The sequence below is a fragment of the Leptonotus elevatus genome, chromosome 19 (assembly GCF_054856555.1).
Source record: "Leptonotus elevatus isolate MCC_2025b chromosome 19, RoL_Lele_1.0, whole genome shotgun sequence".
Lineage (NCBI taxonomy): Eukaryota > Metazoa > Chordata > Actinopteri > Syngnathiformes > Syngnathidae > Leptonotus > Leptonotus elevatus.
In genome coordinates this window covers 15,445,003-15,461,446 of record NC_141257.1, presented here as the reverse complement: position 1 = coordinate 15,461,446, position 16,444 = coordinate 15,445,003, and the positions used below count along the sequence as shown (strand labels likewise).

At 38.6% G+C, this 16,444-nt stretch overlaps 1 protein-coding gene across 1 annotated transcript in view; it reads left to right on the top strand.

Annotated features, from left to right (window-relative positions):
• The first annotated feature begins 9,735 nt into the window (after positions 1 to 9,735).
• The window catches only part of gabbr1b (gamma-aminobutyric acid (GABA) B receptor, 1b), a 299,674-nt gene continuing 292,965 nt past the window's right edge, over positions 9,736 to 16,444 (top strand). The window contains exon 1 of the mRNA XM_086062376.1: positions 9,736 to 10,084. Coding sequence (XP_085918502.1) covers positions 10,021 to 10,084 — 64 coding nt within the window. The 5' untranslated portion in view covers positions 9,736 to 10,020. The remainder of the gene's footprint in view (positions 10,085 to 16,444) is intronic.

Sequence of the window (16,444 nt, the reverse complement as noted above, 5' to 3'; positions counted from 1 at the left end):
GGTGGGTTGTGATTGTGAATGAGAAATGTGCGTATTGATATTTTGTTTGTTTTTCTTCAATATCTTTAACTGTATGTTTGGTGTTGTTTTTGAGTAAGATACGACTGGTGTGATAATGGCGTTTGTTTTTTGAATGGGAATGTGGTAAAATAGGTTTTGCGATGTGATAATGCTAATTTTTTTTCTTTTTCCGCTCCCCCCTGTCTCTCAAAAAGGGGCTTTGTGTGTGTGAGATAGGAGTTAGAGTATAATGTGTCCTTGTGATGGAAGTTTTTCTCTTTTCTAGGTAAGAGAAGAATGATAAAAAATAAAAATAAATAACAGTATTTGAAGGATATTGTTGAGTTCTTGTAGAAAAATATTAGATTAGATTTTTTTTAGTGACTGAATAGAAAGTCTTTTACACTATACTACTTTTGATACAGAAAATAAACTTGTTAACTTTCTCTTTTCTAGGTAAATGAATAAAGAATAATGAAAAAATGATAGCATTTTGTATTGAGCTATATTGAGTTCACATAATTATACCTACATCTGTACAGCTGTGGCTAGATTTAAGATAGTTGAATGAGAAGTTATAAATGTTTTTGTAGTCGAAATAATAATAATGATTTTTAATATTTGTTTTTTCTCTGAGTGTGTCATTTCAGAAACTGATGCTAAAGTTCCAAAGCAGATGGGGGTTTGATGGCCCTCACTGGTTGCAACCTGCGAACGGGATGCGCCCCAGCTGCTTATACGTTGTATTTGCAAGTATTTCTTGTGGCTATTTTGAAGGGCATTCCCAAAGAACAAGCTATGGTATAGTTGAAACATTTTTGAGAAAGCAGGAAGTGAACTATCTTGCTATGATCTCATCTTCCATCTGTCGGTTGAGTGCATTGGATAAAGCAGGGGCATTCATTGGTCGGGTGAGCCCCCGGGAGGGCCGAAATGTGTCAACGGGTCCACGATTGCAGACAGCAACCTCCAGCGTCTGGGTGGGCGTGGCAGAGGTCAAAGAGCTTCACGCCGCAGCAAAGTCATTCCTCTGTGCCTACCGACAATCATGGTGCTCAATTCCACAATGCCCAGTGACTGTGTGCAAGCCTCGTTACAGAGACATCTCCCCTACGGCTGTTTTGACTCCAGTGAACATCTCAATGCCTGCTTTGAACATTGCCTGAAACATCCGCCGCCCTGCCATCTGCTGGCCAGGACTGAACATTGACTACTCAAAGCTTGTGGTCTCGACTGGGATGCGACACCTCCGGTCATTGATATGGTACACTGGTTGTATGCAAAGCATTTTAATGTGTCGGATGGGGAAATGTGATCTATAGCAAGGTATTTCAGGAAATTGAAAACAATATATGTGAATTTGAAATAGGATGATTGGTAAAATTTATTTCAATCTTAATTACTCTATTTTCCGTTACTTGATGATTATTGGGTTTAGCCTACTAAATTTTTGCCTATTTTCTTGGGAGAATCAGTTTCTGAATTGGTACAATGGGAATTTAACGAATAACAGTGAGTTTGCTGTTTTTTGTATTACTGTTGTGTTTTATATGACCCACTACTATGTAGAAGAGGTGGGGTTGATTAGTATTTTAGGAATAATTGACGGTTTGCTCGAAGTAGGAGTGTTGTGTTATTTTCGGCTCTAATTATAATATGTTTATTTTACCCGTTGAGAAGCTGGATATTTGTAAGTTTTGTGTAATTCGTATCCTGAATTAGATTAATGTGGTTACCTCTATTTTTTCATGACCCCAAAGTCCTCACATACCAGTGTGTCAAATTGTATCTGTTTGTGCTCATTTTAATTGCAGTGACCTGAAGCTCTCTCGTTTACCTCACAATCGCCTGATTTTAAGGCTTGTGTTATTTACGACATCTTTTGCGGAAAGCTATAGTCTGGTATTCCTTATTTATGAGCTACGGAGTCTTGGTGTGTCCTCCCTTTGTTATACCATACGTGTTTGAAAAGATCGGAGTGGATCTTTGTCAAAGGGAGGGTGTGTACACAGGATAGTTCATGTTTAAGAAATTAATTAATGTGGACGAATTAGTAGATTAAAAAATGAAAAGTTTTTGAAGTGATAATCCACAGTCTGAATGTGAGAAATCTACAAAAGAGGATCAAGCTTTGACAGAAAAGTAAGTTTGAAGCGGAGACAATAATGAAGCATATCGCCAAATGAAGGTAATTATATTATATATTTTTATCTCAGAAACAATTGAAAAATTTAATGTTTGGAGCCCAGTGTTTGCAAAAGATCATATATGATATGAATATATATGAGCCTCTCCCCAGGGTGTTCACGTTCCGGCCGGGGGTGATGTTCTGGGTTGAGATTATATATGATTTGCTAGTAAAATTATTCCTTTCAGGATGGTTAAAGGCACAGTCATGCAAATTTAGAACAGTAAATATCGTGGTAAAACATTACATACTATTATATGGGTTTTCTCGAAAAAAATTTGATCAGACAATGAAACCCATTTGAAAAATAAATATTTACAAGCTCTTTCTGTTGCATTAATGAATGTGTGAATGTCATTAAACTCAGTCAAAGGCTGGGCTCTATTTCAATGTCACAAGAATAGACCTTTTCCTGTTCCAACAGCGCAGGACCTACGGATCTTAATCAAATAACATTTACTAATCCCAACTAACAAAAACTACCAGATGCTTTTTCAAAATAAAGAATTTGCGTTTATAATTGACTAAAAGAAAATGGTCTGCTCCTAGATGGACCGGACCCCACAAGGTCACGGAGAGGACGTCTTGTGCAGTGTGCTTGCATAAGAAGGGGGACACCTGGTACCACCTCTCATCTACCAGGCCGGCCGGATCAACCTCTGGCCCAGCGATCCCACCACCTGCGATCACCGGATGACCCGACCTGAGAGCCACGTCTGCTGATCCAGGGCCCGGTTGTCGAGCTGCCGTTTATGAGGACATCATTCAACGGAGATTGAGTCAAGTGCCTTTTTCCTGGGCATCATTCCACGAAGAGTCACATTTGCGGGCAGAATAATCCCGGTGACAAACCGAAGGACCTTGGGCAGTTGACCCTGAGGTCCTTAAAGAAGAAAAAACTAACACGACACTCTTTTCATTCAACAAATAACTTCATCACGAGATGGCTTCGAGGCGGGAAAACATCTCCAAACGCTGTCACATCATGACACTTTTTCCCATGTTGATGTTGATGCTGATTTGGTATTTCTGTAACCTCCTTGCTCCAACTTTGAGTGCAACTACAACACATCGTATTGAGCGAGGTATTGATTCTACCCGCATTCCCTGGATCATATCCTGGACTTATGATAACTCAATTGCTGTGATAGTGGCCCCAAACACAAACACCTCTGTTAAAATTCCAATTAAATCTTTGAAGGGATTTAGGGGAGGGAAGCAGACAAAAAGGGGGGGGGGGGGTGAAATACTGGTGGTATTTGACAGGACATTTATTACGAGATTGGAATGCTCTGATAACCACACAGGACGGACGATACTGGCCTCCGGGAACTAGTGAGGAGGCAATCTTCTTTAGCAAGAGAATAACATTGCGTAAAATGAGAGGTCGTCTCGATTTGACCTTTGCTCTTCCTGAAGGAAATATACGGCCGCCTAATGCAACACTATATAACGCCTCCTGTTTTGGGCTATTGTTATGGGCCTGGTTCTCCGGACATGATCCATATTTTCCCATTTTAGTATGTGTAAATAAGACTATGAGTAAGTTAGAACAGCCAAAAATGACTAAATACACAATGGAGACCGGGGTGGAGGCTGTTAGCGTACCGACTGATGGGGTAGTTGAGAGGTTCCGTGTTACGACAGGATTGTCCGGCAGCAGTAACAATTGGCTACTACTGGCGAATGAAGCGGCTCGTGCCTCTGAAAACAAATGTGTGGTATGTGTAGGTCCACGTCCTCTACTGCGAGTAATTCCGGCTAAAATAGATGATCACTGTGTAATGGAACTTATGAATAAGACTGTCCCCAATGTCAAATGCTCTCAATGGGATAAGGTGTATCCCCTCGTCGATTGGCAGACAACTAAACCAATATTTTCAAACACAGTTGCAAATGGTAATTTTTCATGTATTAAAATGACAGGTACTGGAGAACAATTAGGGGAACTAAATCACATCACTCAGTGCGTGTCAGCAATAGATGTGGGACAGAAGTTCCAACCGCGATCCAGGGCGGATATTTGGTGGTGGTGTGGTGATAACAGAATATTTGATAAGTTGCCTTTGAATACAAGAGGATATTGTGCCCTCATAACCCTCCTCCTGCCAGTACAAATCTACCCCACCTCTGTTGATAACCTTTTACAAATGATTGATAATTGGGAACCAAAATCTTCTCCTTCTTTTCAGAGAACCAAACGGTATTCTTGGCAAGAGCAGAATGTCCCCACCTACATTGATGCAATTGGAGTACCAAGAGGTGTGCCAGATGAGTACAAATTAGCTGATCAAGTACTCTCAGGATTTGAATCTCTAATTTGCTGGTGGTGCACCATTAACAAAAACGTAGATATAATTAATTATATACATTATAATGTCCAAAGGCTAGGAAATTGGACTCAATCTGGTTTTGAGGCTGTACGCGGCCAGTTAGCCGCCACATCTTTGATGACATTCCAAAATCGAATTGCACTAGATATGTTGCTGGCAGAAAAGGGCGGAGTTTGCTCAATGTTTGGAGATCAGTGTTGCACTTTTATTCCTAACAACACTGCACCAGATGGAAGTTTAACCATTGCAATTGAAGGACTGCGGACACTCAATAAGAAAATGAAAGAGCATTCCGGTGTAGATACTTCTGTATGGGATAATTGGATGGCTGTATTTGGGCGCTATCAAGCTTTAGTTTCCTCAATTTTGATATCTGTTGCTGTTTTCGCTGCTCTGCTAACGATGTGCGGATGCTTTTGTATTCCATGTATTCGTTCTCTTTGCCAAATAATTATTACCACTGCTATTGAAAAACAGGATGTACAAAATAAGTTGTCTTATATGATGATTGCTTCTGCTAACCCATTCATGTCTACTATTGCATCCAATATGGGGGATGACGATCCGGCTGGTATTTTCCTTTGGGAAAAAAAAGAAAACAAATGTTTATTTTGGGCTCTTTCGAGCCCAATTGAGGGAATGTTAACATTATAACATTGTTTTTCTGTTTCAATTTATATTTTAACCGTTTTTTATTTTAGTTAGAGCTGTGTAATAATAAGACAACAGTTAATTCATATGTTAGTCAATCTATAGTCATTTGTTCTCTTCTCTGGGAAAGAAATGTCTAGTAAGGTTTCTGAGTTATCTAAATGAGGGATGTTTGGAAGTGCACGCAGAGGTCTGTCCATAAATTTCCTGGTCCAGGAGGTGACGGGACCAATTGTTTACCCACATCTGGAGTGAACTAAGATAGGAACTGAAGTAGGATTATCTGTTTGTGTATTTCACTCTGCTGACAGGACAGGATGAATGGGGGAGAGTATTTTTTGTAAACACTGCGTTTTGTATAAGTCGGGAGGAGCGGAGAGAGAGAGACACACTTTGAGATCACTTCTGATTGAGCAAGGATCCAAAGTGGCTTTAGAAATTTCTAAATAAAAAAGCTTGCAAGAAACTTCTTCACGAGATCTCAACTTTGAGTTTTATTTGAACACGCAAAGAAAACAAAGATTTGGTTTTCTAACAATGCTAACTACAGTAGTACAGCAGTACCTCCGTGCACCTTAGAATAAATGGCTTCACACAACAACTGAACAAAACAACATTTTGCGTGAATAGGGGCATTTCTGTTATCATACATATCCCCTGTAAAATAGCGCGCACACATTCAAAAAACATTATCCCAGCATACCGTACTTAAATGAGCACAACTGTAGTTTCCATAAGTGCATATAAACTAAACTAAGCTAGTTACTACGTAGCTTTGCCGTCACGTCACTATCAATACATTGCAGTTCAAGCTCATGCGTTGCACTCACAACACAGCTGCTTGATTGCCTCCATTGATTTATATGCCTTTAGTTGTTCAAAGGTCACTTTTCCCATTCATAAGGTAGTTCACGGTGGCCATGTACGTAACCAATGGTTGGTGTTATCTTCCTTTTTCAATGTATAGGGATCCCGGTGATCAGTCCAATTTTTGCATTATACCGCTGGTGTTCTTTTGCCCGCAGGTTTTCCCGATACAACATGGACTTTTTCGTGCTTATTACCGTCAATTTAGCTGTTTTAATATGCGCCGTTTATACTACTCTCTAGTCTTTGCTATGAGCCGCGACGGGGATGATCCAGGCAATATGGTGGAAGGGAGCTGGATATGCCCACCGGTTGACTTCGTGGGAACTATCTATAGAGCACTGTTTCTCAGCCCCGGTCCCCGAGTACCCCTATCAAGCTTGTTTTCCATGTCTCCCCAGCCAACACAGCTGAAGATCGTTATCAGGCTTCATGCAGAACTGGCTGATTAGTTGATCGCTTGAAACACATGTGCTGCTTGTGGGAGACATGGAAAACAGGCTGGATAGGGGTACTCGAGGACCAGGGTTGGGAACCACTGCTATAGAAGATCAAAACTGCCAAAATTTAAAATAAATAAATGACTAAATAAATGATTAAAAGTGAAAATAAAAATGGATATAAAAAATATATATAATTCAAAAATGTAATCCTAAAAAATAAATATAAATGGAAATAAAAACAACTATATATATATATACAAAATTATTTATATTATATTCGTTTTTATTGTGACTTTTAGTCATTTATTTAGTAATTTATTTATTTATTTATCCATTTATTTAGTCATTTATTTATTTTTAATTTTGGCAGTTTTGGTCCAACTGCCAGGAATTTTTTTTTTCAAATGAGGAGGTGGTCCTAAGCGTGTGTTGAATTGGACTTTCAATGTTTGAGTGAGCGGGTCGGCGAAGAAGGAAGTCTCACCGGCTTGCATTGGAGAACTCCAGCAAACAAGTCGAGGTGACAGTGGACAAGATAGTTGTCCATTGCTGGAGCTCTCCATTCAAGTCGGCGAAAAATGTATTTATATATATATATATAAATAATTGTTGTTTTTATTTCCATTTATATTTATTTTTGGGGATTTAATTTTTTTGTTATATTTTTTATATCTGTTTTTCGCTTTCACTTTTAGTCATTTATTTATTTATTTATTTATTTAGTCATTTATTTATTTATTTAGTCATTTATTTGTTTTGGGGAATTTTGGCAGTTTTGGTCCTCCATAATTCCAAGCAGTCTTAGAGAAATATATTTTGTCTTAGTGTTGTACAAAGCACATAAACTGCATTTTTATCAGTTTTGGGCTATCCAGATGTCACTTATAATATGTATGAACTACCGCACTGCATTAAAAACACTTGATAGTGTTTCTCATGCTGCTATTAGATTTATTACTGGAGACGGGTTTATGACCAATCACTGTAAATTGTGCCAGAATGTCAGCCCGACCTCCTTAGCTCTGTAAAGAGAGCCCTTTTGTTTATTTATAAGGCCTTTCTCCATAATCTAGTGTACCTGCTAATTTGTCAGATTTGCTTAGCTTTAAGTAAATCTATGTATGCTCACAATCCCTTCACTCTTAATATTCCAAATGCTTGGACAGGTGTTGTAAAAATTGCTTTTGAATATTTTTTCACCATTCAAATGGAATAATGGTTTCACATAAGATGGATATCTTGATTTCTTATAATCATTCTGTACATTTTATCATGGATTCCATGCATTCTGATTGAATCTGATCATTGAAAAAGTGAGTTAGCTCTCAATTTGTCACTTACTGAATAAATACACTGTAACACATTTCTGTAAAATCTACAGTAAAAAAATTACAGCATTATCTTGTTTTTTAATTTTACAGTATAACTGTATACCGCAATGCATTATGCGTAAAACAAAGTGCATAATGGGTAAAAACAAAGTACAGTAATTTGCTGTATAATCAGCAATCAAATATTGTAAACTTTTATAGCAACTATGTTTTGCCATGTATATATGTGGATTACAGTAATTTAATTCAATATTTTTTTATTTCACTATTTAAAAGAAAAATAAATGAAAGGAGACAGAATGAAGTAAAACTAAAAAATGAATTTAATGAGATTTTACAAGCATTACCTGGCAAATTTTTAGCCAGTTATTTCTTGTAAATTCTACAGCCAATTTGTTACAGTATATGTAAAGGTTGTAAAGGAAAGAAAAACACTACTTTTAGTATGTAAGCAGCGAAGAAATTGGCATCTAGTGTGTTGATTGATAGTTTTATGACCATCATGATATTATTGTCACATTATTACCTGTGTACAGCAACGCCCGTGACAGGGCAGGCAACCCAAACAATTGTCTATAGGGCCACGAGCTGAAGCAGGCTCAGTGAGATGACTGACATTGGCCTAACAAACAATTGGTACTGCTTTCGGCAGCGCAGCACATCCCTAATAAGGAATCCCCAGCATAAGCAGCCATACTGAACTGTAAGGATTCAGAACAGACGCGACATTAGCAACATTTCCGCTAGACAGGTAATATAATAATAATAAATAATATAATAATAATATAAATCCTATTTATTTATCACCTAAACTAAATAAATATTACTAAATAAATATCACTATAAATATATAAATAACCACTAAATAAAACTTCCAACTGATAACATCTCGTGTTTTACTAACATTTTAGATAGATCTATAGATAAGTGATGCTACCAAATCTAGCAGCCGTAGCTAACGTTAGCGGCCGTAGCTAAAGTTAGCTTGATTACAGTGCACATCATACAGGCCATGTGAGGCAAGTGAGGGGCGTGGCTTTAGTCAGGATAAATTTAAATCTTGTTATCAGTTTTAAAACAGCAAACTCCCTCTTTAACTAACACTAGTTAATTAAACAGAATATCAGCTAATAAACTCGTCGCGTGATACTGTACAAATACTGTATACTTGCCCCCCCCCCCCCCCCCCAAAAAAAACCCAAACAGTTATGTTATGATCACTCAATCTTTTTTTGGGCAGGTTTAAGATTTATTTTAACTACAGTATGCATGTGAAGATTATGTTCTAAGGTAGGTAGAGTCTCTACAAATATTTTTAAAATAATACAAACACATTTAAACACTTGGAACAATTGACAAGTAAAAAAATAGTGTAATAATGTAATGGTGCCTCAGTGTTTGTAGGTTTTTATGGTCCAAACAAACAAACTTATCATCTCACAATAAACAGTACATCAATAATCATGCCCAAAGTTGTACATTACAAAAAATTACCTAAAGCCACCATTTCCAATAGGCATAAATAGCAGGATGCTATCAATAATTTTCACTAAAAACTAGGGTGTGCTGAAATACAGTATACTTCCAGTTTTGTTAATCTTTCAAATGTACACTTGTGATGGAGGGAAGTTTACTATATTTGCATTTCAAGTGGTTGCAGTTCAGTTTTGATTTTCATTTTTATATCAATTATTTAATCAAATTAATTACTTATTCTGGTTAATTTATCCCTTGCATTTTTAAGTGGTCAACCTACAAACGCCGCTGCTTGTGCGTAATGCAATAATTTGAAAAATGGCTTGCTTTTGGATTTGTAACATTTTTGACACATAACCTTCTGAATATGCAATCAGCTGCCGACTTGTGCAATGACGTCACCAGAGAGTGAGGGATTCTGGTGAAAGAGAGTAAGGAGAGGACAGAAGCTCCACGGTGGTGAAACGCCGTGGGTGTGTGTGTGTGTGTGAGAGTGAATGTGTGTGCGTGTCTGTCAAGTGTTTGTTACTGTGTGTACGTGAACGTGTGCTTGCGTGTATTCCATAGGCGCGTTTTGTGGAACCTGAACAACATTCAGTGAGCTGACAAGATTGAATTTGGGCCAGTGAGCTGACAGGTTTGAATTTGGGCCACGGAGCACGCGTGATACGAGTTGGGGACTGAAAAACGCTTTGCTTACTAATTGTCCACGGGAGACACTTTTCCACTCAATGCGGGGACGGACGCTTCTCTCAGTCGATGACAATCGGCTCAAACAACCGCCCGCTGCTTTTTGTGAGTGTAACTTTTGATTATAATTAATAGATAGGTCGCATTGTGGCGCATATGTTTGAAATACAGTTGTAGCGTTCTGGTTTGACAGTTAATGCCTTTCTGTAATGTCTCATAGTGATGTACATATGACTCGCTTGTCACACGATTGTACCATACCTGCGTTGGTTTATGAGCACATTCGAACGTGAAATTTGTCCACGGGTTTTAAGGCACCCTTTGCGCCGATGCTGGCTGTGATCAAGCGCTTGCTCACACGTGCGCTCTCGCCACAACGAGCCCACTATTCAGCGCTTGTAGACGAGTGGGTGTTGCTCGATCTTCTACACGGTGACGTGCTTTCGTCGGTATCTCCCCCATCAGTGTACACTGCCTATAGACGGCAGTTGACGTCAACGTGAGTGAAGCAGTGAGGACCAAGTTGTTAGTCTCTCAATGAGGCTATTAACAGATTACAATGTGGCTCTAATAGACTGCAAAACGTCTGAAGTGGCAGTTGTCGCACTTTGAAATAAAGAGTGCTGTGACCTGAACTGAAGAAAAAGCCACTGTGACTTAATCAATTCACTGGTGAAGACAAATGGTATTCTCTACCTGACTGACTCACTAGTCCTTTTATTTATAATAGGGATGTCAAAATGTGTGCATTAATTTTGAGTTAATTTAAAGTTTCTTTAACATTACTATTTTTTTTGCGTGCGATTAATGACTGCCCCTTAGTTGGAAAGCCTGTACTGGGGGAATTCCAGTTGCAATGCAGCCGACACGTCCATGTCAACATTTTGCAGTAATAAATCTAATAATAATGCATATATTTGTGGTGACTGGGGTCAAGTTGTATTTAAATTTTTTTTAAATGTGCAGAATTTCACAAGTTACTTCATGTTAATGATTAGATAGCTCTTAATAGGAAAATATAATGCAAATGCAATTATGCCATCTAGTGGCAGAAAAATACAAATCAATACCACTCATTTTTTACAGTACAGTACATCTTTTTATTTTTAACTCAATTTTATGAAATATGAAATTATTGTATCAATGACTAAAAGATGCAGCTATATTAGTATTAGTTTAACACCCTTTTCTACTTTTATGTCAACTCTTTGACTGCCAAGCATTTTCAGAAAAGAGGATATGTGGGTGCCAGCTGATTTAAGCATTTTGACTGATCTTTCAAGGTCCACAGAAAATTTTGTGTTTGGACTATGGAAACATAGATGCTACCAAATGAAAGATTGAACTCTCATCTTTCATTAGAAAAAAAAAAGTTTGTTTTTACCTTATTCCGTTCTTCAGTAATCAACAATAGAAAATAGGTTAGTTTCATCCAAATGCTCCGTTTTGGACCAAAATACGGAGAAATCAAGCTTTTTGTGAAACAATATTATTTCATGCACTCTAGTGAATTTGACACCTTTTTTTTTCCCATGAATGATGCCACAAACACCTAAACAGTGCTTTACTTCTGTAAAACACTACCACCAACAATGAAAAAGTGTTTTTTGATAGCAAAATACGTTTATTTACATTCAACAGTGTAACAATTTGACAAAACAATTTGGCAAACTATTTACAAATGTGTGCAACTGTGGTACTATTTACAATTGTGTGGATGTTTCAACTAGACAGTTTTTCTTTTTGTGTGGTTTATTGTGTAAAACTCCCCTGCGTGCAAGGGGAGTTTTACACAATAAATCTGTGCCAAATCTAAATTAGTTTCACTGCGATTGCCCCTTCGCGTGCACTTTCTTGCCGGCCTTTTTTTCCGGGGAGTAGCAGGTATATACTGCAGTGTGTGTTTGGCCATGTTGTCATCAAGTCTACTCTCAGGATCATGATACGGTGACATGGTATTACGTCTGGCTTCCTCATGTCCTTCAGTTCCTATACCGGGTGGTAAGAGATGTTCTGATCCATCTTATCCACTCCATTCATGGTGGCATCGTAGTCCAGAACCAGTGTCTTCTCCGTGATCAGACTGTACCCACTCCTCCGATGAATATGCATTGGACTCGGGGTACTCTTCATCGTCCGATTGAACGTCCGCCTGTGCAGAAGTGCTCGTTTTCCGCCGTTAGCATCGCTAGCCGATGAGGCTTTACGACGTGATCGAAGTCGCCGCGTCAACGCTTCCAACTTCGGCGTCAACGCTTCCAACTTCGGCGTCAACCTCGGAGTCACCATCATCATCATCAATGTGCTCTTTAGAATTGGTCGATGCTTTTCGTCTTTGAAAAAAATGCTCAAGCGTGAGCTGCTTGCAACCGGTCGCCCTATTCACTTCCTCAGCCATTCTCCCCTCAACACTCTAGCTCCGCCTCACGTCTTCTACTGACGCCTACCTGATCTTGTCCAAAGAGGGTCATCGCTGCCATCTAGTGCCCAAAAATAGTCATTATACTAACACGACCTGCTTGATACTTTCAGCACAGCTTGCCAAGGCTTTCCTCCACCCGTTTCCCCCCAAAAAAACAAAAAACATAGTGAACATCTTTTAACGTCTTTGGCGGCGGTCATTTGGATTTTACTAAACGTTATTAGACGTTTTTGGCAGTCAAAGAGTTAACAAGAGTATGAAAACTTTATTTATTTATTTATTTATTTAGAACAGATATAAAATTCTTCTCCAGTTTTGCAGGCAATTTTTTGTGTGTAATGTTAAGATTAATCATTAAAAATAGCAGTGGAAAGGCTGGAAACATACCAGCCTTAAAATCCCCAGAAAAAGCTGTACTGTTTGGGAACGTAATACACATGAGGACCACTATTTGGTACAATCTAACAATACACACTGGCTCTATTTAAAAAAAAATCCTATTTTACCAATACAAAAATTCTATGCTCACTTTTGTAGGCCACCGTCGTATTTTTTAGTTAAAGCATATGCTTGTTAATGTGGTTGCTTTTTACACCAGTTCAGAACGACACAAAGAATGTTAAGGCCACAAAGAAAAGAAAAAAGGGCAAAAGGTTATCATATTTCAAGAATAAAGTTGTATTTTTTATGAGTATTTTCCAATTTTCCAATTAAAGTGAAAAGTCATACTTTTACCAAAATATGGTAATAATTTTACAATAACTTAATTTACAGGAAAAAGTCCAAATTGATATACAAGAGAAAAAAAGTCATGATTTTGACAGAAATTGTCTGTGAAGGCTGTGAGGCTGAATGAAAAACTGTGGAATGAAATTATATTAAATGATGTTGAAGGACATTGAATGACATGGAATGATACACAATGACCTGAAAATAGCTGAACATGTTGAAGTAGGAATGGTTTGAATCCATCGGGAAACATAGAAGTAAAGTAGCAAGTAAAAAAAATCAAGAAAACAAGGAAGGAATGGAGTAAGGAGCGAGGAATCGAGGAAGCAATGGAGTAAGGGGCATATAATCGAGTAAATGTCCATTTGAAGTGATCCGTTAATAATTTCACATCACATTTCTCCTATTTTTTGTAAAAAACAAAAACAAAACACTATACTGTGAGCTGTTTAATATTTTGTCCATGTAGCTAAATAAAATGTCAAAATATCGAGGATGTGAAAACAATTATTATTATTTTGGATAGAAATAGATTGTGCAGGTATATCTGACATGGAGTAACTGTAAGAGATACTCATGTCTAATAATTGTTATGTGACACACAAGCTGCCGTATAGTAAAAAACAAAAAACTAAAATTTTGATGCTACAAGGGTTAGGGTTACAAGTTAACTTAACATTACTGATGCTCGTTATTAAAGCAACACAAAGGAACTTTCAGTTTACGTTGATTATGGCGGCGCCATATGGACAAAAGTGGTAATGTTATGCCTGAAGGAAGACCACATTTCCTATGAGGACATGCGCATTGCGTCGTTTTTGAGCTCACGCCAGGGAGCGAAAGCCAGGCCAATGTTCATCCTTGACTGTCCATTTATCTGGGTAGCTTCCCTTTTTCTTTTTTGTCTCCTCAGACAAAACTTTTCAGTTGTTTTGCAGCTTCTGCCAGGAAAGCAGTAATCGTACGTTGACATTCAAATTGACTTCAGTCATTGTAACAAATGGGGAAAGGGGGAAGTGACATATGCCATAAAGCAGTTAGCACATTTGTATTTTTTTGTGTGGCAGTGTTCCTACTATCCTTCTCAAAGTTGCTTAGTGCCAGTAAAAATGATACAGACCCCTTCAGACCATGGCAAAGGTACCATTCAACTAGTTTGAAGTGGATGTTTCATCAGAAGAGTTATGATAATATTTTATTAAGGTTGAAAAGTTCCTTAGTGCTACTTCCGGGAAACGTAAACCTGACCAATTAAATATCCAAATCAAATTCAGTTGTGTTTTTTCATTTTCTATGTCTGAGTGTAAAAAAAAAAGAGAGAACAGCTTTTTCATTTTATTTTGTATTATATTAAAAACAAAAAACTCAATAATCAGTTATGTTTTTTTATTCTCTTTTATTTTATTTTAGGCTTTGATTGCCAGTTGAAAATAGAACAAACACATGCTACCCAGAGTGAGTTGGTGGTGCTGGTAGTTCTTATCTTTTTCTTTATTTTTTCCATTTTAAAGTTGCAATTTCAAATTAGAATCTGTGTAACCAATCAGCATTTTAAAATATGCAAATTCCACTGTGACAAATGACATTTGATTTGTGCCGTTTGTATAGCAATTCATCTGTTAAAAGATGGAAGCCTCACTGTATTTAAAGGCAAAACGTGTTTAATATTGATCGCTATTGGCAATGGCAACATCTGTGACATTGCAGAATGACAAAATGTAACCTCACTAAAGCCTCGTTTCAACCGCTGGTCTCTACTCTACTCTACTCTACTCTAATCAACATTTAGCCCCGTCTCCACCAACAAATCGACCCGGCTCTACTCTACTCACTTTTTCTGGTACCCACTCCTTTGCGGTTCTAAAAAAAAGTAGCCCAGTACCAAAACATGACATAATTATTTTGGAGGCCAATGATTGGTTCGAGACATGTCGTCATCAATGTGCAGCTGCGCAAACCACCACCCCGGGAAAACAGCTGCCATTATCGATGAAGAGAGGACAAAATGGCTTCCAAACAGATTAATGCTTGGACTTTTGAGGAGGTGCAAACCTTTTTAACATTATTGAATGCAGTCTGCTGGTTTCTGCAATATTTATTCGATGTCTTCTGGCTGAAATAAGCAGCCACAAACCAAGCACCATGTACAAAATAACCATCCGCACTCTGCTTTGTTTTCATCTGTGTGTGCATTGCATGCTAGCTGCGGTCACTTTAGCATGACATCACTGGCGAGGTGAGGAAGGGCTCCCGGGTGGTGGCCGTGGCAGTGCAGACGCACTGCTTTTTAGTGTAGAGCAGAGCAGAGTAGAGTAGGGTAGATACCGTCGGTGGAAACAAGGCTTTATATGAACCTGATTAGGTTCTAGCTATGTAGCTGCCACTGCTAGGATTGTGCAGTGCCAGGGCCAGCCGGTGACATAAACAGTCTATGCCAGGGGTAGAGAATCCTGGTCCTTGATAATTGCTGTCCTGATGTGTCCAACACACCTGATTAGATGATCAGGCTTCTACGCATTATGTGTTGTGATCTACTGTCTGCAGTGAGAGCGTAGAAACGGCCACAGGCATTTATTGTTGAAGGAAATATGCTAATTTGTGTACTAATTTTGTATGCATTTACACAACGTTGTTAAATCACGTGATGGGCGCATGTATCTGGACAAGTCTGGAGTGGGTTATGATTCAGTCAAGTTGGAAGACAAATGTGTAGCATTGTGAGTTCATTGGGCAATGTGCATCGATGGCTAAGTAGTGTTGCCTGTTTTACTAAAGTGCCTTTTTAGAGTGTTTATATGACGTTCATGAACTGCTGCGAAGTGTAGAGACATTCCACCAGCGGAAGTGGTGCCATTTTGACTTTCAAAATGAGACCACCAAGTGGAAGTGCTGTGTCTGACACCTGGGAAACATTTGGATGAATGAATGGATGGGATGGGATGGGATGGATAGATAGTAGGGCTGGGTTTAAAAAAACAAAACAAATGATATATCAATATCCATCCATCCATCATCTACCACTTATCTAGGGTTGGGTCGCAGGGGCAGCAGCTTTAGGAGGGAAACCCAGACTTCCCTCTCCCCAGCCACTTCAACCAGCTCCTCTGTCAGGATCCCAAGGCGTTCCCAGGCCAGCCGAGAGACATAGTCTCTCCAAAGTGTCCTGGGTCGTGAGGGTAGGAACGTAGATCGACCGGTAAATGGATAGCATTGTCTTTCAACTCAGCTCCTTCTTCAGCACAACGGATCGATACAGAGTCCGCATCACTGCAGACGCTGCAGCGATTCGCCTGTCGATCTCCCGCTCCATCCTG